This window comes from Xiphophorus maculatus, chromosome 3 (assembly GCF_002775205.1).
Source record: "Xiphophorus maculatus strain JP 163 A chromosome 3, X_maculatus-5.0-male, whole genome shotgun sequence".
NCBI classification, from domain to species: domain Eukaryota; kingdom Metazoa; phylum Chordata; class Actinopteri; order Cyprinodontiformes; family Poeciliidae; genus Xiphophorus; species Xiphophorus maculatus.
In genome coordinates, this window is record NC_036445.1 from 2742946 (window position 1) to 2765893 (window position 22948).

Here is a 22948-nt window from a genome sequence, read left to right on the forward strand (position 1 = left end):
GTTGCCTGAGATAGGCAGCGTCTACTGTGCAACATTTCATATTAACCTTATGTTGATTTATGCCTGTTTTGACAATTACCTGTCAAAACGGGTAATTTAAGGAAACTCCTTTGTGTAACATCTATGGGTAGAATATTACTAGTTTTGGTTTCATCAAGAGCCATAATCTGTCATATTTCACAAAGAAAAAGCAGCACTAATTAGATCAGAACCAAAATGTAGTGTTTTCAGATAATATATAAGCAAAGAAACTGCACAAGATTTGAGCTTTTTTGGTTTTGTATCAATAATTGATAACCGTTTTTACAGACTAAAATCAATAATAATACACAATTTTCAGAGTAAAAAGCCTGAATTCTGCCTTTTTACTAAACAATCTGAGATTAAAGTCATATTTTTTTCCTGTGGCCCTAATCCTCTTCCGTAGATAATAACCTTCTATTCCGTTCTCAAAACTCAATTTCCCATGAACCATTGTAGTCTTTACGTCGTTGTGCGTCAACTCCCCAGTCCCCCCACCATCACTGTTCTACAGAGGAAGAAAGGGGGAGACGGGAAACCTATACTGAACGCTGTAAGTGTAATTTTTTAAAATTTATATCAAATATTACAACACGCACACATATGGCAGTGTGTCCGCCCGTGTTGCTGCTCTAAACATTCAACTGTGCCCTCGGCTCTAGTTCACACAAATATGAGCGGCAGCGGGCGGGCCAGGACCAGCTCATTCGCTGAGCCTCCCGGAGCTCCCGGATCTGCTGCAGCCGGTGCCGTATCGGCGGGGGCCGGCGGAAGCTCGACAGGAAAAACTGGGGCTTCACAAGCCAGTGGAAGCGGCTCGACGAGCTTTGGAAATTTGAAACTGCCCAGTAAGTTTTGTATTCACATTTTATATGACCAGTCGTACGTGGTATTGTGGGCATCGGAGGAATGTATTCTTTGAAAATAAAGGCGTCAAAGTAAATTTGATGTCGACTGTTGCTGGAGAGCTAAACATAGCAGTTAGCCGGATAGCCTTGTTTTTCACCGAGGTAGCGCAGCGATCAACGGCTTTCATCTGCTAGCAATGTCGTTAGCTTTGGTGGCGAAAAGCTTAAACTAGTCGCGGCTCAGCGTTAACAAAAAAATAAATATTTTTTTAAAATTGCCGAACAGTTCTTTGCCATTTGTTTGTGAAGGATGGAAGTAGCTCAAGCTGAGAACATCATATTTTCTGCTATTTATATCAGAGGTGGATGCTAGCTAACTTGCTAACGTTTGGAAAAAGTGTTGGGAAAATTCATCTACTCTTAACTTTTTCGTCGTCTTGAAATCTGGCTAATCTAATGGATGCGTTTTCTCACTGATATTATGTCAGCACTAGATGGTTCATACATCTTAACAGAATATATATTGGCATGTTGGCGGAATGTTCCCAAGGAGGATTAAATGCTATTCAGATGATCCGAAGATCATTTATGTTTTCGAAAAATTAAGACCGCGACAGCATTTTAAAAGCTGACATTCTTGTATTTTAATGCATTTGTTCTATTGAAATCATACATTAAATTTTGATCCTCTAAAATATATATATTCATATATATTGCAATCCCCCTTTTAATGCTCTGTCTGTTTGTTCACTTGAAACAAAAACTGAATTTTTAAACATTAATAGTTGACATAGTAATTGAATTCTGTAATTCAGATGAAAATTATTTCCAATTTCAGATGGAAACTGCACCAAATGCAGGCTAATTAGACATATGCTGCAAGTGTCGGATCATCTGACAGTTACTTTACATTATTAAACTATAATTTTTGATTTTCATCACGTACCTTTTTTATTTTACCTACAGGAATGGGAGAAAAAAAACTAGGGATAATATTCTGTATATTTATATTTTTGACAGGAATTGTCAAATTGCATCCCATAATTGCAAATAAAAGCCATTTTACAGGAGACAGCTTTTATCTCCTGTAAGATAGGAGATAAAAGCTATCTCCTATCTTACAGGAGATAAATATAGGACACATGCAACCCATAACTTGCATGGGATAGAGTTAACCCATGCAAGTTATGGGTTAACCCTAACCCATAACTTGCATAATTAGAGCACAAAGAGCTGTATGTTGGAGAAAAAACTAATTTAATCTGAAAGAGCAATAAAATAACTTAAGTGATATAATTGTTGGTTAGAGGTGACAAAATGGCAAAAAAACAAAACAGCAATAGTAAATGAAAAGGTGATTTTGAGGTGGATGGTGCAGCGAGTAGTATAATCACGTGCCAAGCGATTAGAGAACTAACAGCAACAGCAGATTTGCTGATTGTAACATACTTAATATGAATATAATACAGTACTGATTTCTCTTGTTTGCAAATGTTTAAAATAATCCCTAGGTTTGTAGCTCTGTTCATCAAAAAGGGCTCAAAACCATGAAGCTGTGCTGGCATCAACATTCTTTAGAGATAATTGAAAGATGGATCTTTTATTCGCTATTTATCTCCTGCTTTGACAGTTTGTTAAATCTGGTTTTCCCTTAGGCAGGCTTGTGTGCAGACATGTAAATGTCATTTTCCTGCTTAGCTAAGGATTTGTACCCACAATATTACTTGTTGCTTTAAACAAGATAGTAAAAAAAGGCAAAACTAGCAGGTCACTGTGTCACAATTTTAGTTCGAGCCACAAGCTGAAGCTATAACAAAAAATGACTGTTTTATTTCAGAGTAAATTTTAGTGTTAGAAATACTGTCACAATATTATTCTAAAGGGTGAGAAATACTGCTGTATCAGTGGAATTTGGTTTTTTTTGTGAATTTTTCGTGAAGCACTTAACTCTCAGCATTGGTAGTACTGCTACTACTACTAGTTTATTGATTTACTCTGTTTTTAATAGAATAAAGTGACCTTTTATTTTCTCTTAGGGGATATTCAGGTATATCGCCAACAAATATACCTGCATGAATAAAATCTTGCAGGTTCACACAAAGGTAAAATAAGTAAGACTATCCAAAATATGAACATAAATTCACATGAAAACACATTATTATTCAGAGCTTTCAAAACAAATAACATAGAGTGGTCAAAGGGGAATAATATGTTCACTAAAACCCTTAAAGAGAAAGATAAGAATTTAGAATATTGTGCTGCCTTCATTCAAATAGTTAATGATGACGATAGTTATGTAAGTAAATTACATGAGCTCTCTGTTTAATTTCATTATCATTATCTGATGGAAGCCTGCACAGACCAAAAAGGTGTAAACTGTAATCTGTTTGTAAAATAATAAGCATCTTATACACTTTGTAGAATTAACTGTCCATGATTTAGGTATTTTTAGTATTTGTTCAAAAAACATCTTGAATCATATTTTGAGGATGACTAAAGCGAAATATTTTGGCATCGAGTTGTGCAAGTTTTTAATAGTTGTAATACTCTGTGGCATGGACTCATTTTATAGGACCCTATTAATTATTAAGTGCTGACTTATTCATTTTTATTTTCATCAGTCAGCATTTCTATTCATCAGTTTTCCATGTCTTTATCTTTTTGGTAGGTTGTACAAAAATACTTTTTTGTTCAGTTGCCCATCGTTACCATAGCTTTTAAAAATCAATTTAAAATATAGAAATCCTCAATATGGCTAGTAAATCACAGTATCTTGTTTATCATGTAGCTACGTTTAATGTTGCGTAGCTACATGATTTTTATATTTTTATTTTTATTGTTTTAGTAGTCATTGCAAACAGAACATTGGTGTTCTGTTTGCCTCAATCTTGTATCGATTGGTGAGCCATAGCAGAAGAATAACTCGTCTAAAATTGTTCGTCTTTTTGTCATCAGATCAGCTGCTGTGATCAGGCATAAAGTTGATCAGACTTTATAAAGTCTGCAGTGTGATCTGGTTACAGATTCTTTAAAGCTGGGTTCTGTGCTGAGGACAGCTATTAGAAGTTGCAAACTCATATCGCTGCTCTGTGGTTGTTCAGTGTGACAGATGAGCTGAAACCTTCAAACTTGCTCTTCAAACTAAACATTAACTACAACCAATATCAAATAGTGTCAGAAGTTTTCTGGAAAAGTCATGCAGTGCGACTGCTGCAGAACAAACTGATTATCTTTTTTGGGGAGGGTTCCATGTTATTAGTGCATCCATGCCTGTCTCCTTTTATCTTCCAGCTTTATATTGACCCTTTACATCACAACTTGTTTCTCTGCAAGATTTTTGAAATCTTTCAGCCCATGTCAGGCTTACTCTGCGACTTGGAGCCTCCATTGATCAAACTTGATGTCTACTGCATCACAGTGTTGCTCCACTGGAGCAGGATCTTGAAAATTCAGTGACTGAAACACATTTCGGTGCCCCTTCAATCACTCCTGTACCATTTTTGCAGAACCTCACTTCATCCTGCAGAAACGGTCTGGACCCATTTGGTCAACAGTTAATATTCAGGTTAGTTTAGGCGATTCACGTCAAAGTGATTTCCATGTGAGAGGCAGGCGCTTTGCTTGAATATCAATTACATATCTGTCGTCAGATGTAAGAAAGGCTTTTTTCTTTTGAAACCAGATTTTACTTTTTAAGTCATTTTTACTGTTATTTTTCTATGTGTTGAACACTTGCCCATCCTTTATCTTTAAAGGATGGGACGTTTTTAGGTTTTAGTCTTGAAATCTGAAGAACTTTTTTACAGACTTATTTTGCCTTTACCTTGTTCCAAAAGAACAGATTTTTAAAAATTGCTTTTCTATTTATTAGTACCAACTTATATAAAACATTCACATACTTTTTCATAGCTTTAGTCAACCTGACCTTTTGTTGCCTTAAACATTTACTTAAATACAAACTCAATTTGTCTGAGAAGCTTTTTCTATTTTCCTTAAAAAGACTGAATTTCACGTTGTTTCCTACTTTCTAAAGTCTCCCACTTTTGTCCACATTGGTGTCATAAATAGTGAGCGCAGTGATAGCAACGTTTTAAACCAGACTGGTATTGTGAGTCACGACCAGTCCACTCTAAAACCTTTCATCAGTTCAGCCTTTAACAGCGCTTTGACTCAGGGGCGGCCACATTAGCTTCTGACCTCCTGCTACTTTACATAAATCCAATCCCCGTAACTTCCATCTAATGTGGTATGTAGATTTCCTGTTTAGGGATGACAAAGCTGTGTCTATTATTTGCAATCACCCCTGAGATATGCATGCTAAAGTACTTGAATCCGCAGAGGAAGAGATAAATCTTAGCAACACAATATGTAGAGTTAACAGCATAAGTAAAGGGAAATTAATCAATTCATCTTGAGTTTGTTGTAATTTATTCTGCTGGTGGGTCAGTTAAGATGTTTTGTTCTGTTGAAAAGGCAACAAACTTGTAGGTAAAGAAATTATAAAGCACTAATGTCTTTAAAGTAATTTATCTACGTCTTCCTGTCATTAATTCATCATCCAACACTGCCAGGTAAGGTGCCAGAGGTCCACTAATGATAAAATATTGATAGTAATTTATCACACAACTGACAATCTTTTTATCAGCTTAAAAGTGTGCTAAAGTTTTTTTTTTTTTTGCTTACAAACAACTCTGGGGTAATTTTTCATGAAGTACAGGTATAATGAAAGTCACCCTGCTCATCCATTTTCTTTAACTCGTCAGGTTAGGGAGCAGAGCTTCTCTCTGACAGCCGGGCAGAGCACTAATCTTTGCATTTATTATTCAAGACACTATCATGCCACCGTTTTTTCATTTTTAATGTGCTCCCATTTAACTTAACTTTTTTAAGAGAAGTGGTGGCTGTGCTGAAACGCTACCCAAAGGGCCCGTTGAGTGGAGCAGTGATAGAGCACTGCGCAGGCCCCACACATTGACTTATCTCAGCGCTGCTAACCCGAGGGATCAGATCTAGGCTAATCATGATCTAATCATGTGGATATAATACAGGCTACTGGGAAGCTTTGGATAACTCTGCTATAAAAAGTTTTAATGCATAAAACTTAATAGTTGTGAAATTTCTTTTATCAAATCTTAGTCATAATCCAGTTTCAAATCTTTACTGGAGAGTATTTTATCTCTTTGGCTCTGTTTTAAAACAGAAATAGAAAAGAAATGTGGAAGGGTCTTGTTAAGACAAGCGAACTGAGCAAGCCCAGAAAATGTTGCACCTCTGGGTGTGCTGCTGTCCACGCAATTTCATCACAGGCTCTGACAAGCCTGTTGGCAGTGGGCCTCTTAACTGCTGCTCCTCTCCTCCTGGTGTTTTTTTTTTTTTGTATGTGTGTTGGGTTTTTTTAGGGGTTTCCTATATGTCAAATCATTCCTGACCCAACACATGCACAGGCATAAAACACCACACAGCTATTTGACTCTAACCGGAGCTGTCAGGAAGTGTTACATCTTCAACATCTTCCTTTTGCCTGTATTTGTCACGCGAGGTCAGACATTGGTCTGACCTTATTGTGTTTTTAGAAGCATTACTGAGAAAAAAGATTTGATGCAGTTGTGGTCCCACAGTTTTGGGTTTTTCTGATGGATTTTATCACGATGGTGTCTCAGGAAGGAGGTCATACAGAGGTTGGATTTAGATTCGGTTCTGCATTAATGCATGCCTCCAGACTGAAGGGTTTAGCCTCGTTTCACCCAGGTGAACAAGTGGAGTGCTGCAGGAAGTCTCACTGCCTCATTATCATCCAGTGAAGTCTCTGGAGCCAACATATAGGTTACATCTATTAAATGAGATACTCATCAAAGACTGTTCATTATCAGGTGCAGAAACACACGGATCCTTGGACAATTTAAACTTTTTCACTTCTGCTATATTAGATTAACAAACTACAATGTGTTTTATGGAGATTTTAAATGATAGGATAATGTAAAGTAGTACATAAATGTGAAGTTAGAGGAAAATGATACATATTTCCAGGATTAAGAAGCCTATAGAAGAGTAGAATTAGGTTTTATCTATTTACTAATATTTGGTTTACCAAGCATTTTTTCCCTTCAATTTTTAAACTGGAAAAACTGAAGAACAAAAGATACAGTTGATTTTATGTTTTTTTTAATATTTAATTATAGTATTTTATCTTTGACTTGCCACATCATAACTTGATTTCAAAATTTTATTATACAGTATTGCTACACAAGCTACAAAAAGGCAATTTCATTACTTTTTTAGACCCGAGAGATCTTTAAAAACCTTAAATTTACGTAATGATTTTATCATTGAATGGACTACGGGTTCAAGCACTGTTCTTAAACAGTGCTCTAATGGATCTGCTTTTGCTACAGAATACTTCAGTCTGTAAATAAAAATCCTTATGAGTCCATAGGAGAGAAAAAAAGTGAGGTTATGGCGTTAGATTTGAAAGAAGAGCAGACTTATTTTGGTCCAGGTGGCAAAAAGCTGTGAAAAGGCTCAATAACACAACATAAAGACAGTCAGTACCAGCATTTTTTGTTTCACAGCTTATGGAAATGACATGCATTAGACCCCATTACTATTCAGGCAGTTAAGGCTGCAGTAAATGACATTTTTTTAAAATAAAGAAAGTGTACTATCTCGTTTTACAAAAACTTCAGAAAGGTTAATGAAATATGGACAATTAAAAGGAAACATTTAGAATTTCTGTAGTTTCAAAATTAAACACCTTGATGAATCATTGCAATTAAATCTTCCAACAAGTCTTTTGGGGAATGCCTCTACCACGTTTACTCATCTATAAAATTAACTTTTTGCCTCGAGCTCGAATTGAGAGAATCTGAACACAAATTTCTGCTGGAGGTTCCTACTTTAAAAAATTTTTGCAGCCTCTGGAAAGGTTTTCTTCTGACATTACTTTGTATGTATCTCCATCAATCTCCTCTTCTCCTCCTGTGCCTGCTGGAGAAGAACGCCCTCACATCATCATCAATTAATTTTCATTTCCGTCACAATGTGATTTAGGCATGCTAAGTCGTTTCTGTTGTGCTGTCCACAGGAGACAGCGGCAAAGTGACGACGGTGGTAGCCACCCCCGGCCAGGGCCCTGACCGCCCGCAGGAAGTGTCCTACACAGACATAAAGGTCATTGGAAATGGCTCCTTTGGCGTGGTCTACCAAGCTCGCCTCATTGACACGCAGGAGATGGTGGCTATTAAGAAAGTTCTCCAAGATAAAAGGTTTAAGGTAAAACAGAGGAGCATTGATTTGCTTAGACAACCACAAGAAAGTGTTTCCTGTCTCCTTAGCGTTTTCTTTTTCTGTTATAGAATAGGGAGCTGCAGATTATGAGAAAGTTGGACCACTGCAACATTGTGAGGCTACGCTACTTCTTCTACTCGAGCGGAGAGAAGGTGTGTTTGTGTTGACTTCATGTTTTATGTTGAAAGAAATTTTTTGGTTGCAGCAGCAGCAAGCTCCCACGCCCAGACAATTAATGTTTCATGACTCACTGATGATTCATGTACATGGTGAGGGCAAGGCGGTCGAACAGTGCATCAATTTAAGCTTTTGTAGACGCTTGGTTTGACACTTTGTGTTTAGATTTCAAAGCTTGACTTTATAATGAACTTTGCGAAACGCATTCAAGCAGATCGGTTTTTTTGGGTCAAAACCTATCCTTAGATTACGTTGTTTTTACTTAAATAGGTTCAAAGTTTTTGCTGGTTTTAGCCCGGCATTGCATCGTGTTTTAAAACTGTTTTGAGATGAAAATCTTTTCTATCTCGTGATCCAGTTTATAGTTCCACAATACCAACCCTTGTTGGTGATACACAGTCTGCTACTTTATTAAGAGCATTTTATTTGCTTGAATATAGTAAAATAATGCTACGTTGCTTAATTGTACACCCAACTTTGATCAGTCACCTTTGACTTAGATTTTATTGATCAATCAGCAGTGACGGTATTAGATTTAATTTTTTTGGACAGCAACAGATAGCTATTTTGTTTTGATATGACTCTTTGATAAATCATCTCTTAAACTTTTTATGCACAGCTTCATCTTGGTACTTGGGGCCATAATGGAATAAACTGAAGCTTTTGTAGCTAAAAAAATAAGTATATTTTTTACTTAATACTTTATTTATTCCGCACTACATAAGATGCGGTTTCAAGGGAAAATACATGATTAGGAATTGGATGAATAAATATGTTAATATTAAAATTGTTGCACAAATGTAATGTTTCTTCAGTCAATATGACTTGGACATTTATCCAAATTTTACAGGACTTATGTGGTTAATTTTGTACATTGGTGGTGTTAAATAAAGGTTGGCAGTCAGACTCCTCATTCCCAGTCACATTCTGACCTGCATGTGTTTGAAGAGGAAATGCTGCTATAAAAAAAGCCCCCTTTGCTCGAATTGCAGATCTGGAAAAGCAAGTCTGGAGCGAAAATAATGTAGTTTGTGACTTCACACCCTGCTCCTCAAGAATCCGTCAAGAAAATGTCTGTTTGACAGCAACTTGAGATTGTTTTCTCCCATGTAGTGTATTTTCTGTCTTTCACTTCTCTGCACCAGAAAGACGAGGTGTATTTGAATCTTGTGCTGGATTTCGTCCCGGAGACGGTGTACAGGGTGGCTCGGCACTTCAACAAGGCCAAGGCCATCGTTCCCATCATCTATGTTAAGGTAAGTCGAGGCTAAAATCATCCACATTGTGCTAAGAAGTTATCCCACCCCCATCTGCAGGCTTCAGCTATTTTTTGTTATTTCAGAATAGTTCAGATTAAGTTTAATTGCATTAAAATTGATCTCATTCAGATTTTTTTTTTCAAATTAGAAAGTGGAAAACTGAATTACAGAAGCTTGCAATGGGTATCTCAATCTCGTTGTAATCTGTTGATGACAGTGACAAATAAATCTTATCTTATTTTTACCTGGTCTGCATCCTTTAAAAGTCTTAAATTCATTCATCTAAAATTAAAATGCTTTAACTTTATTTACAAAGTAAGTTGGTTTTTAACAACTGTTAATCACAGGTCTTAATTTTTTTATTGGCAGGACTATTTAATGTTGTGTATTCAGTGTATTCTTTTCCTCGCTGGACTTTTCTGTCTGGCAAAAGTTTGAGTTGCATTCAGACATCATCATTGCTTTCTGTGATTCTAAATGGTGACTCACTGCTAACATACCATATCTAGCTGGTAGCTTTTTTGCATCTTTAATGTGTAAGTGCAAATAAATCGCCAGTTGGCTGGATAAAATTTGTACATTTCTGTGAAGATATAGGTATTAAATTCTATTCATAATTATCTTTAATTTGAGTTGGTGAAACCTTGATTGTTATTGCTCTGCATTTATCTTAAAAACAGTCAAACAGTCAATTGTGTTACAATTTCTGCACAACATAAATATTGCAAAATACCTTTTATAAAGAAACTGCTTCACAAGTTGAATCTGTTTACATCCCTCTGACTGCAGCTTCAAATCCTAGCCTGGAAACTTGCTCTTAAAAGGACTTACTGCTTTAAAGTTGATTATAGTTATTATTTTTTTATTGTAAAATGGCATTTAGTATAAATCTTGAATATTTGTTTCCTCTCTGCTCTCCTGAGGATATAATGAACCCATAAGTCTGTTTGCTTTCACAGACAGCTCAGCAGGATAATGAAAGCAGAAAGAAAAGATGGACCCATGGGAGTTAATCGTTTGCAATACCCTTGGATTCCTGTTAAAACGCTGCTCATGTTGGTGTTTGTGTTTACTGCATATGAAGCAGCGGAGAGGACATTATAGCTGTCTCATGGCCCATTTCCCCACCTCAGCCTGCTGCTCCCCTGAGGCGTCCACATGCACGCTGATCTCTCTCTCTTTTCTTCCCTGATGTCCTTTTCTTCCTTCTCAGACATATTTCCATCGTGTCACTGCCAGAGTCCTTTTAATTTTTTTTCTTCTTCCCTCCTATGTTTTTACCATGTTTCCTTCTCTTCCAAGCCCCTCTGCCCTCTCGTTAACAGCCGTCATTTCTTATCCCTCAGTCATCTTGTCCCCCATTATTTTATAATCCGCTCTGCCTGCTGTCTAGGCACCCCGTGGGCAATAATGGCGATAATTATGACGATGACGGCAGTCACCATTTGTCATGTTAAGATGCTTCCTGCGTACAATTCACAGATGCAGCAGAAGATCGCCAACTTCATCGTATTGTCATATTTTAGATTTGAGGCTGACATCACCGACCTAGATGTGAGGACACATGTCAGAAGATTTAGACGGGGACGGTTACACTTCTTCTGGGAGAATTTTCACCACTGTGCTATTTCGGTGTAGAAATGTGTCACTGCAGGCTCCATCACAATCCACACAGTGTTCGCCTAAACCATTTTCATGTAGCCAAACATAGAAGAAGGGAATATTTGGTCAGTTACTTATGAAGTCTGTCAGCTGCCTTCCTTCATAACTGGATCATGGTGACACATACAGCTTAGCAGTGATTGGCAACCACTAGAAAACAATTTTTTGGTTGTGAAATTTTTAAAACAAAAGCAATTTAGTTTATGCGTTTAGGGGATCATTCCAAGTAGTATTTTAAATTTTTTTTATTTACTGGATCTTGTCTCTGGGGTGAGTAGGATAGAGTATTGTTTTCTTTTCATTTTTGTTTAGTGATAAATTATATATTTTTGATCTAGTAGTTCAGATGACATTAAGGATGCCTTTTTTTGTCAAATAACTAAAAATTATTGGTGCCTGAAAATAAGATTCTGCATGAAACAAGCAGTTTATACCCTGGTCTCCCATGATGACTCAGAAGTGTTTGTATATTTGAGTGTGAAACAGCTTTTGTTTAACTGAAATGCTTCACAGGGACTGCAGCAGTGCAAACATTTGTGTTGACAGCTCAGTTGTTCCTGGCCTCCTGTGTAATGAGGGAAGGAGCGCTCACTCCAGGTAGCAGCCTGTCAGTGGGAGAGCACGCAAACATGTAGGTTCTCCTAAAACATGCTTGGTCTCCAGAGACCGAGGCGCTGGGGAGCAAGAGAGGCAGGAATTTCTTCAGAGTGGGTCTCTTATATCTCACTGTTCAGAGCTTTTAAAAAATCCAAACAGTCCTTAATAAGCAGTGCTCTATCTAACAGATTTTGCTGGACAATAAATTGTCCCAGAAATTATAGCGCTATAATTGTTGCTTTGAAACCATTTTCAAGTAATACATCCATAATGGCATAATAATGCACTGTTCACTCTTTCGACGACCAATACATTTTAATTTTGGGAAAGAAATACTCCACACTGGAACTGGAAGACATTTTAACTATCAAAAATAAAACACAACAACCAAAAACAATAAACAAAATTAAAATAAAGAGCTTATGCAACTGAAAACATAAATAAAATGAGTTACTAAGTCTGTGTGAATAAAATAACCCTTCAAAAATATTAATCATCAGACTGGAATTTATAAAACTCATTTTATTTGATCATGCTATCAAGTAATGGCTTACTGCAACAGGCTGAGCTGTAACAAGGTTTATTTATTTTAACGCTGTGACATGGGAAAAGAAAATTGCATTTTTGTTTTTTTCATAATTGGTGAGACTGACTGCTTGTTTAACTCTGTGATTGTTTCTGTCTGTCCCTCTCAGGTGTACATGTACCAGCTGTTTCGCAGTCTGGCTTATATCCATTCCCAGGGCGTTTGTCACAGAGACATAAAGCCTCAGAACCTCCTGGTAGACCCAGAGACGGCCATCCTCAAACTTTGTGACTTTGGCAGGTTGGAAAGTCACTTCATTGTTTAGTTCTTTCTTGATTGCTGACTTTAACAAAACAATTTTGCAATCTCTGACGATCCTTTTTCCCCTCACTCTTCAAAAACTGTGCAGTGCAAAGCAGCTAGTTCGAGGGGAGCCGAATGTGTCCTATATTTGCTCACGGTACTACCGTGCCCCAGAGCTCATATTCGGCGCCACCGACTACACATCCAACATTGACATCTGGTCAGCCGGCTGCGTGTTAGCCGAGCTGCTTCTGGGCCAGCCCATCTTCCCCGGGGACAGCGGTGTGGACCAGTTAGTAGAGATCATTAAGGTACCGCCGCTCCGATGTCATCTGGACAGAAAAACTAACAAATCAGTTGATAACATGTTACGTTAACGTACCAGTAGCGGTAGAATGTTTTTTTATTAATAAGTTTGTAATTCAGTTTAAATGGGTGTACAAATCACATAGTTTAAAGCAAAGTAATGAGTTTTTAGGAACAGCAGCTTTTTAATTGACGCTAATAGCCTCAACTTAATAGAGAAGTTGGAAAAAAAACGGGTTTTGACTTGAGACATGAAAATACGGAAGGTGTTTGTTTTTGCTTAATAAAATAATTTAGTATAGTAAAAAAAAATTGTGGAAACGGCAGCTGAGGAAATCGTTTATCCTCAAACCGGGGAGACAGATGTAGATCTATTAATGCATATACGTATTTATCTAGTTTGTAAATCCAGTTCTTTCTATAACTTTTTCTTCAACTCTAATTGGTGAACTTAGCAAGGACATTTTTCTCCTACGTCTACAGACTTTATAACTCTCTTTCTGAGCAGATGGCTTCGTTTCAAAATCTGTTTCATCATTCAATGTGTCCTTCCTCCTTCACTACTATATTCCTCCATTCTTTCTTTCCCTCCTTGTCTTTCATTCTTCTTTCTCTCTAACCTTTGTCCTTCCTTCCTCCTCCTGTTCCTCCATGTTCTTCCTTTCTTTGTTTTTACTTACATTTCTTTCCCTCATTGTGTCCTCCCTTTCACACTTGGTTTCCTTCCTTTTGTTACTTTCTTGTGTGCTTCCTTGCTTACTTCCTGTTTCTTTTCTTCATGTTCTGCATGCAAAGTGTAGGAATCTGCTATAAATTAATGGTGTTCTTTTGCAGTTTCTATTTATGTTTATTGAGGACTTTGGAAAGTTGAGTCTGGAATTTGTACATGAAAATATGTAGGAAGCCTGAATTTGAGTCATAAAACCATCATGGAAAAAAAGACATTTGCAAAAATCAACAAACAAAAAAAACAACATGGAATCAAAAATGAACAGCTACCAGTCAGGAGTGGAACGAGTCTATGAAGCTTTTCTGATTACCGCTTTGTTACAAGAAATAAGAGATGTTTTGTCAACAATTGGACAATATATCTAATGCACCATATAAATGGAAACCTTAATATACATTTTTTGTAATGGTCTTGATTGGTAACAAGTAATTTTCCATCATTTCAGGTTTTGGGGACGCCGACGAGGGAGCAGATCCGGGAGATGAACCCTAACTACACAGAGTTTAAATTCCCACAGATCAAAGCACATCCTTGGACAAAGGTTTGTTTTCTTTGGTTTATCTCCTGACTTTATACAATTGAACTTTTAAATCTCCGCCTATTTTTCCCCCCAAATTTCCAGTTGCTCATACCCAATCTTCTCTTTTGACGGGTTTTGTCCGTACACTGATGCTGACTCCCTCTCTCCTCTCAGGTGTTTAAGCCTCGCACCCCACCAGAGGCCATCGCCCTCTGCTCCCGCCTGCTGGAATACACCCCCGTTTCCAGACTGTCTCCTCTGGAAGCGTGTGCGCACGCCTTCTTCGATGAGCTGCGTCAGCCCAACACCCGCCTGCCCAGCGGACGGGAACTGCCGCCCCTTTTCAACTTCAGTCCTGTTGGTCAGTTCATTTCTGCCCTCTGCGTAAATTGTTTAGCGATTTAGACTCGCATCTAGCTGCCGTCATAAGTTAGCAGCTGTTGTTGTTATTTAACTGACTGTATTTTATCTGTAATTGACAATTTGTTCCTCTCTGCTTTCAGAGCTGTCCATCCAGCCCCAGTTGAACTCCACACTCATTCCTCCTCACGCTCGTGCACAGACATCGCCTGCCTCACACGGTACAGTTAGCCGCTTTGCTTATGCTTCCTGTTTTGGTCCAACTGTATTTGTTTCTGTTTAAAGTAAAATCAACCATGGATAGATGTGAAAGTTAACAGAAGCTCAGATGTTAAAGGTTTAGATCTTCCTATCAGCAGCATGAAAGTTATTAATTTTGGCCTTTTAATGAGTCATTTGAACAATTTTCCAGGGTGGAGTAAAAAAAACAAATGACTTGAGTTATTGTCAAAAGCAAGAACAGGACTCAAATGTAAACAGAGAACCTTAATAAATGTTTAAGTCTCCCATAGCAAGTTGAACAACTAGCATCTGGCATAATTCAGGATAGTTGAGCCGTCTTCTTGGTGGAAAGAGTTTAGTTTCACCCATTAGTTGGTTTTATGTGCAGACCGTTTTAGTTTTGTCCTTATATTTTTAATGCAGTTGAGGTCGGGGCTGTTACATAGCTGGATGTAAACCTGTTTCATTCTTTTCAGAACCAGTTGTGATCTGTTTGGGATTATTGTCTTGCAGGATTAGTTAGTTCTGTCCAAATTTCAAACCATCTGACCCAAACTGTCGAAGTTGGTCAGGATGTTTGGGAAAAGCCCAGGAACACAACAGGCTGACATTTGGCTTCTATAAACACACTGACCACATGCTGAAAATTAATCATGATTATGCTTAAAGGAAGGGAAAGAGTAAAAAATATCAAGCAATTTAAAGAAGCTCTACTACTAAGAATGGATGGATGTAGGCGGAAACAGCAGCATAAAGACTCAAAATAAAGGTTAATTTACTGAAACAACACATTCAGAGCATTAATTAAGCCAAAACTGTTAAAAAATTAAAGATAAAAATTTTCTTTGTCCGTAATGTGGCTGTGTTTGGTTCAAATTGTTGTAAAAACGAAAATCTCCTATTAAGCATCTTTTGCTATTATTAATCGGTTAATCAAAGAATAATCAACAGATCAGCCCTGCATTGTATTGATACGTCAGGCAGAAAGGACTGAGGTTTCCACATGTTGATGATGGAAGTATATTTTTTTAGCCTCTCATTCATCCTTTGCTAGAAATTATCACGCTACACGAAAGGAGTTCCGTTATTGCTTTTTAAGCAATGACATGTTTTCTTATTCAAAAAGGAATTGCTTTTTAATGCATTTCTAATATTGTATTAAAAGGCTTTAATGAAAAATATGCATAATGTGCCAATTTTATAATCCTTAATTTAATTATTTGAATGTATCACTAGCATGCTAAACGCCTGTGAAATGCTGGAAATCGCTCTGCAAAATGCAGCAAAGGATGTCTGTTGCATCTTCATTCCACCCTGAAAAACAAAAAGCACCTTCTGCTTCAAATTAATGACTTTTATGACAGAGATGAGAGGATGTGAACTGACTGCAGTGTGTTTGAAATCTGACCTGTGATTAGTAACTCTGCCTTTTCCCCTGCAGAGGGCAGCGTGTCGGACAGTACCGCCCAGCCCAGCTCAGCACCTGGATCCATCAACAACAGCACCTGAGCATCCATCCCTCTATCACAAATTTCAGTTTCGTCTTCCCCAATTATTTCTTTCCCCCCCCACATCCTTTTTTTCTTTCCCCTGCTACTCTTCCTCTAAAAGCTTCGTCCAGGCTCCAACCTTTAAAATAGAAAAAGATAACCAAACTCACTCAACTGAAACGCTCTGCATTTGTACCTTTTCCAAAACTATTACAGTAGAAAGCGGCTGCTGCGGCCACTCGCTTCATGAAGCTGTGGGTTGTTTTATCGCCGTTTTTGTAGCTGCCCTTTGGTTTAATGGAAGCTGCAGTTCAAATGGGCGGATAAAAAGTCAAAGTCGGTAGGATAAGGAGAAGTCTTCTACACATTCTGGGGTTTCTGTATTAAAATCAACAGCTGACTTTTATTTTTTTTTTAAATGTATTTAATTTGCATTAAAATATTTTAGAAGTGGCCACTGATTTGACTTTTGATTGGCTTTGGAGTTGAGATGGCGAGGAGTATTTACAGCTTGATTTTTGACAATCATCCCAACCAGAGCTCAGCGTTTATAGAAGATCCTCTTCCGTTGCTTTCTGAAAATGTCCAAATAGTTCCAAATAATTATTTTAACATTCTGGTCTCTCACCGGAGAAACCTTTTAAACTAGAGCTGGTTTTAAATGGTAGTACAGAAACGGAGCGCCACGGCTGTTTACCGTTTTGTTTTCGTGCTTTAGCTCCTTAAACTGCCTTTTTCCACAACGAGGAGGAAGCGTGTTTGAGCAGAGTTTACACTGCTTCAGGTTTGTCGTTTATAAGCTTTGTTTGTCAAGCTGGGAAAGCCGAGTGGTTGGTGTTGATTCTCAGTAAGTATTGCACATCTCCAGGCGGGAGTGGAAGGAAGCAAAGGGGACAGTTTTTAATGTCACACAGAGGAAGAGAGAGCCTCTGCTGCGGGGCTCCAGTCGCATCTAAAACACGAGCCTCGCCGCCTGCCATGCGTCGGGGCGCAGCGCCGCGTTAATTATGTTGCTGTACAGTGTTGCGTCTCACATCGGCTCGATTATGTTAAAAGACTGACATCAGGTGCAGGGGGCCGCTCATATCATGTTGCTCTTTGAATGCATTGCTAAGCTAACAGTCCGCTGTCAGTACAAGATGGGTTTCTTTCTTTCGAAAAAAGAAAAAAGAACAAAAAAAAAAACCAAACGTAGACGTGCATGTTCAGTTCAAGCTGACCCGACTGATATGTTATAATCTGACCAGATGTTATGCTCAAACCCCTGGAAAAACTCGACAGCTTTCGGAGCCTACCCCCTTCCATTCCTCCTCTTCCTCCCACTTTTCCCTCCTTTTTTTTCACAGCTGAACTGTAAATATATCAAGTACCTTTTATTTTGTTATTTTTGTTATTATTGTTATTATATTGTTGTTCTTGTAATTTTCTTTTCTTTTCTGTAGTAGACCGGCCCAGCAGCAGCAGCCGGACTGTTTATCCTCAGTCGCAGTCTGTAAATACAGTTTCATTTCAGTCCCTTGTTCAGAAAGGGGAGAAAAACAGAACAAAATGTTTCATTTTTATTCTCTCTCTTCCTCCATTCCTCACCTCCACTTTCCCTCGTCCTCCATTAATGTTGTCATGACTGTTTTATTTATTGTATTGTTTTTAGGGGAGGGTTGGGGACTTTCTCTTTGGATTTTTATTTTTCAAATCCAAGTTGGTTCTGTCAGATGCAAAATAATTTCACATCCAAGATACTGTACTCATTTACGATCCTGTATGTATGCAGGTGCACATGCGAGCCGATTCTGGTTTTCCATTAAACTTCAATGTGAAGGGAATGTTACAAGCCTCTGTATACGTGGGGCCCGTACGTGTCTGTGTGTGTGTGTGTTTTAGGGCGTGGGCACAAATCACATTGTGTGTGTGTGGAGGAAAAGGGAAAAACGAATCAACCTAGATGACATACATCATCTCCTTTGTCTGACTGTGAGCTATTTTTGCTTTCTGCGTGTAAAAGTTTTGACCCGTCAGTCTAGTTTGTAATTTTTACAGATGGAAAGTTTGAGCAGGGAATGTGTGTGTGTGTGTGCACCGTGCTGGCTGACCATAAACATTCTCCTACATGAAGAGCTAGCTAATCATGTTTTCTTTTAATCCCCCCGCAATTTCCTGAGTTGACACTTTATTTGTGGTGACCCTTTCATTGCCCCTTTTTTTTAAAATAGGGTAACATGTCATTATCGGGGACAGTGCCGTTTGATAATGATGAAATGTGAGGGATGGAAGGAGAGAGACAGTTTTTGTTTGTTGGTATAAATAATTAAACTCATTAATAAAGTGATGAAACTGTCTCTGCTTCACATTTATGACTGATTGGCTTCTGAAATACAGTCGTGGCAGAGGATGCACGATGTAATGACACAAGGAAGTACAAAATTACCTTTAATTACATGGGGGACACATTTTTATTTTTGAAGTTTTGTGATCCATCTAAATAATTTTGGAGCGAGTACTTCAGCAAACAAGCTGCACAAGTTTAAATTTATTGTGGGTAATCACAGTTAAAAAGATGCATTACTTATGTAGTTTCTTATTAAGGAATGGATTTTGATGTCCAATTCATTTTTTGTTCATCTGTGGGAAAAGAGTGTGAGTTAATTGGACTTTTACGCAAACAGAAGATACTAAAATGTGTTTTTTGTCTTAATGTGAGACACCTTATCCCTTACATTAGGAATCTGCAATAGTGCATAGTGATTTCTAGAGCCTTGTGTGAAACTTTAGGCCATCTTAAAAAAGCTAATAATGATTCTGTGCAAAACTGATTTAAATATAAAAATAATTCTAGACATTTAGCTGGGGGTTTTTTTGTTGTAATTTTTAACATTGTAGCTTAGCAGCTATTCTTCAGGAATCATGCAGATGACTGGGACTCGTCCAGTAAAGATGAAGTGTGTGACTAATGGTCGTCATGTGGATAAGTTCACCCACCTGAGCTGTGGATCCTGGCAGCTCCTCCAGACTTCCCATAGGCCTCTTGGCTGCTTGTATTATAAATGTTCTCAGGTGGATGGCCGTGTTGGTAAGTTGTGCCTTACTCTTCAAAGCTGTTTTGTAACCCGAACCTGTTTAAACTTCCTGCTTCTTGGTCTTCATGATGCTGATTGTTCGCTAATGTCCTCTTAACAAACCTCTGAGGCTTTAACAGAACAACTGCATTTCTACTAAGATTAAATTAAAACACAGATGGACTCTATGATAATTAGGTTTCAATTAAGGGAACTGTTTATTGCACTACATTGTATTTAGGGGTATGTACATTATATTAAGATGCTGTCATGCATTTGTTGGGTGAGCCTTTCATTAAAATCGACTCATTATGCTCTGCAGCTGAATAACTGGAATCTGGGCAAGATCGGCTGGGTGGTGATGCAGTCACAGTGGTTGTCATGGGAACCAAGCTAACGCAAATGTCAGTGAGGATATCTTTGACCTCGGCAGGTGAAATATTGCCCTTCCACAGCTGGATCTGATGTGATTGGGCGGACATGCTGTTTGTCGCTTTTTACTCGTGTTTTTTATTTTTTTTTACTTGTCTCAACTATACATCACCTTGAATACAATCTGATGTTATGAGTTTAATCTTTGTGTTTGAGCTTTGGTTTGTTCACAAATACATCTCGGCAAATAATAGTCAATTGACAGTGATTGTTTTTAAGTTTGGTAAGTTGATCTTGGGCCCCACTCCCAGACCAAATGACCAAATCAGTGTTGGTTCTGGTTATGTTCCTAACAGGAAGAGGGCCTCCTGAATCATATTCTGATTAAGGCCTCATTCAACCTTGGGCCACGCTGATTGAGCATTTTTTTAAATCCTTTGAACAAGTGTCAAAGTTACTATTTACATAAATATTACTATTATTTTTCTATTATTACTACACTTACTAATATTTATGCTGGGATATTTGGGGTAAATCTGTTCTATCCTAGTTATACTTTTGTATTCTATTCATTTTTTCCTACTTTGCTCCATTTTATGGTTTTTCTATTAATTTATATGCTGGTGGTTTCCAGATTAAGCAATCCTGGTCTGGTCTAGTTTTTCTGTGTGAATATATTGTTTTTGGTGTGTCAGTGTAATCTAATTACATCTGCTTTACAAAGGTAAATACTCCTGCCTTTAATATTGTCATATCTCTACATGCTGATGTTTTTGAGGCTAGTAGAAAATGTTTCAACCTAAGCTTTCTTTCTATTTATTTTCTTATGTACTTGTTTACTGCACATTTGATTGTATCTAAATGAACAGCACGTCCAAGTGATGTGTCGTCATGACTTTGTTTCTTGCCTCCTGGTGTAATTCACATTTTTGCAACACAAAACAGACTTTAAACTGAACTAACGCATACACATTACTCTTGAGTTCATGAAAAGCTTGTACTGCAACAGATACACAGACGTTGGCAAAACAACAGAAGACCATGGAGGTGAAGATGCAGAGCAATCAATGCTGTCTGACAACACTTCCTCTTTCTCCTGGGACCTGCAGTCTCTGAACCGTAACCTCCAATGAAAAGCCTACCTGCTAAGCTGTCATCATGCTGATATGATATGACAAGGTTGAATGATGCTGTTCTGCAGTGTGCTGCTCAGATTGGACAGTTTTTGTGGAGCCAGTAAGTGACTTCTCTGGCAGAATGCCCGGCCAGCTTTTTAATACCATTTGGAGTCGGGTTAAGCAGTCCAATGGAGCTGCTCATCTTTTCAATCAGACGGTGGCCACAGGCAGCACATTCTTGGAAATTAGTGGAGTGGACCAGTCTATGCATGAACTGACCTGGGTGGAGAATGCCTGACGTAGCAGAAATGAGATACACCAAACAGCTGGCTGTCCTCTCCCTCAGCAAGGGTAATTTAATAAGTGTTTGGGCAAATAGTCAAGTTTATCAGCCCTCTGAGGGAATTCAGTGCAGTTATTAACATCACTTTATTAAAAATATGAACTCAGAACCTTCAAATAATGTTTCACCAAACAAAAAACCCAAAACATCGATCCACTTCCAGGAGATTCAACACATGCAGCACAATTATAACCACCTACTTTCTGAATGAGCATGCATTTTGATGAAATGGTAGGAATATTGACCAGTCCCCAGGTCAAATGGACAAAACAGTCCGAGGGACTTTACATGTTCTCAGTGAACTTTCAGCATTTTTTCTAATTATTTCTTCTTTCATGTATTTTATCTTTTTAAGTATTTGTATCATGTTTATCTCTAAATCCCCCCCAAACTCCTGAATGTCATCTACAGGACACCATAAATGACTTCCAGTCCCGGATTTATTTCACAACTTTAAATGTATCGCTTGTTACTTTTTCATACAGTGAGCACACTTGCATGAAAATCTGTAGCTTTAATCCAGTGAAAAACACACAATCAACCCTATTAAGTCTTCATTTAATAAACAGAACATTTTGTTTAGCCCTCCAATGCTTTCATTATTTATTTTTTATTTAATTTTTTAAACTTTTGAGTCATTTTGTTCATCTTTGTTGAAACATTTTTACCTGGATGCATTATGAATTTAACATATTTTTCCCACTACACTGTCTTTTTGGCTGTTTTTAAGTGTACCTGCTATTCTTGTTGATCTTATTGTGCTAATTAAGTTTTTTTTGGACCACAGATTTACCATGAGGGTCTTGTAGATACACATGCAGGGCCCTCTCTCTAAAAATTTCCCTAGGCGTGAGTGTGTGTGTGTATGGTTGTTTGTCCTGTCTGTCTCTACGACAGGCTGGCCACCTGTCCAGGGTGACCCCGCCTCTCGCCCGGAACGTTAGCTGGAGATAGGCACCAGCACCTCCTGACCCCACTAGGGACAAGGGTGTAAGAAAATGGATGGATGGATGGATGGATGGATGGATGGACATGCAGGGCCCTTATCACAAAAGGCACTTTGAAATAGATAAGACTAAGAATGATAAAAAAGATTAGTAATCCAGTCACTTTCAGTACAGGTTTTAGAATAAATGTATCAGGCATAGTGGCAAATTGAGTGTTAGAGGCTCAATTTTCTAAGGTCATTGTTTGACCTCCAAGGTCATTGATAGAGGTCATTGACCTCTAACAATGACCTTGCATTGTTAGACATCAATGCGAGGTCAATGGTTCATTGACCTCGCAGACAATGTGAGGTCAGACTGTAAATGCAGAACCTGCAGATGAATAAATGGCTGGATTTACTGATAGGTGGATGCAATATTTTCTTAATTCAAACCAGACCCAGAAACTCAGGAGCATTTACAAGCCCAGATGTAAATCCAGGTATTGAGATAGGCAGCCAAACAGAATAATGGGGTTTGAATGATTTTTTTTATTGTCAAGCATATTTTGTGTTGCTATGTGAACATATTTCTGGATATATAAATGAAAGATTAGTCCTGTGGATCATAAAGAACGTCTGCAAGTACTTTAAATATAAAAACAGGAAATTTTCTAAAAAAAAAAATTGTAATCTATATCTTTGAATGAATCTACTACTACAGCATTGTCGTTGATGGTGGCGGGCTTTTGGACTACAAAATCCTTGCAGTTTGTAAAGTGGAATCGTATTGGTGGACAAAGAGACGCATTCCGCCAATCAGGTTGAGCCT

The 22948-nt window shown here is 38.0% G+C and overlaps 1 protein-coding gene across 1 annotated transcript; it reads left to right on the forward strand.

Annotated features, from left to right (window-relative positions):
- The first annotated feature begins 474 nt into the window (after window positions 1–474).
- Window positions 475–18641, forward strand: gsk3a (glycogen synthase kinase 3 alpha). The gene is made up of 11 exons (XM_005798731.3): window positions 475–574; window positions 684–869; window positions 7951–8138; window positions 8222–8305; window positions 9476–9586; window positions 12544–12674; window positions 12784–12988; window positions 14159–14254; window positions 14408–14594; window positions 14737–14814; window positions 16257–18641. The coding sequence occupies exons 2-11, from the start codon at window positions 695–697 to the stop codon at window positions 16322–16324; spliced, it is 1323 nt and encodes a 440-aa protein (XP_005798788.1). The 5' UTR covers window positions 475–574; window positions 684–694; the 3' UTR covers window positions 16325–18641.
- Window positions 18642–22948: the final 4307 nt, after the last annotated feature.

Bases quoted from the DNA above. Each gene is read 5' to 3' on its own strand.
- gsk3a (XM_005798731.3), top strand. From the start codon at position 695: ATGAGCGGCAGCGGGCGGGCCAGGACCAGCTCATTCGCTGAGCCTCCC. The intron at 12,989-14,158 runs GTACCGCCGCTC...CCATCATTTCAG, and splicing joins AGTTAGTAGAGATCATTAAG to GTTTTGGGGACGCCGACGAG. The intron at 14,815-16,256 runs GTACAGTTAGCC...TTTCCCCTGCAG, and splicing joins GACATCGCCTGCCTCACACG to AGGGCAGCGTGTCGGACAGT.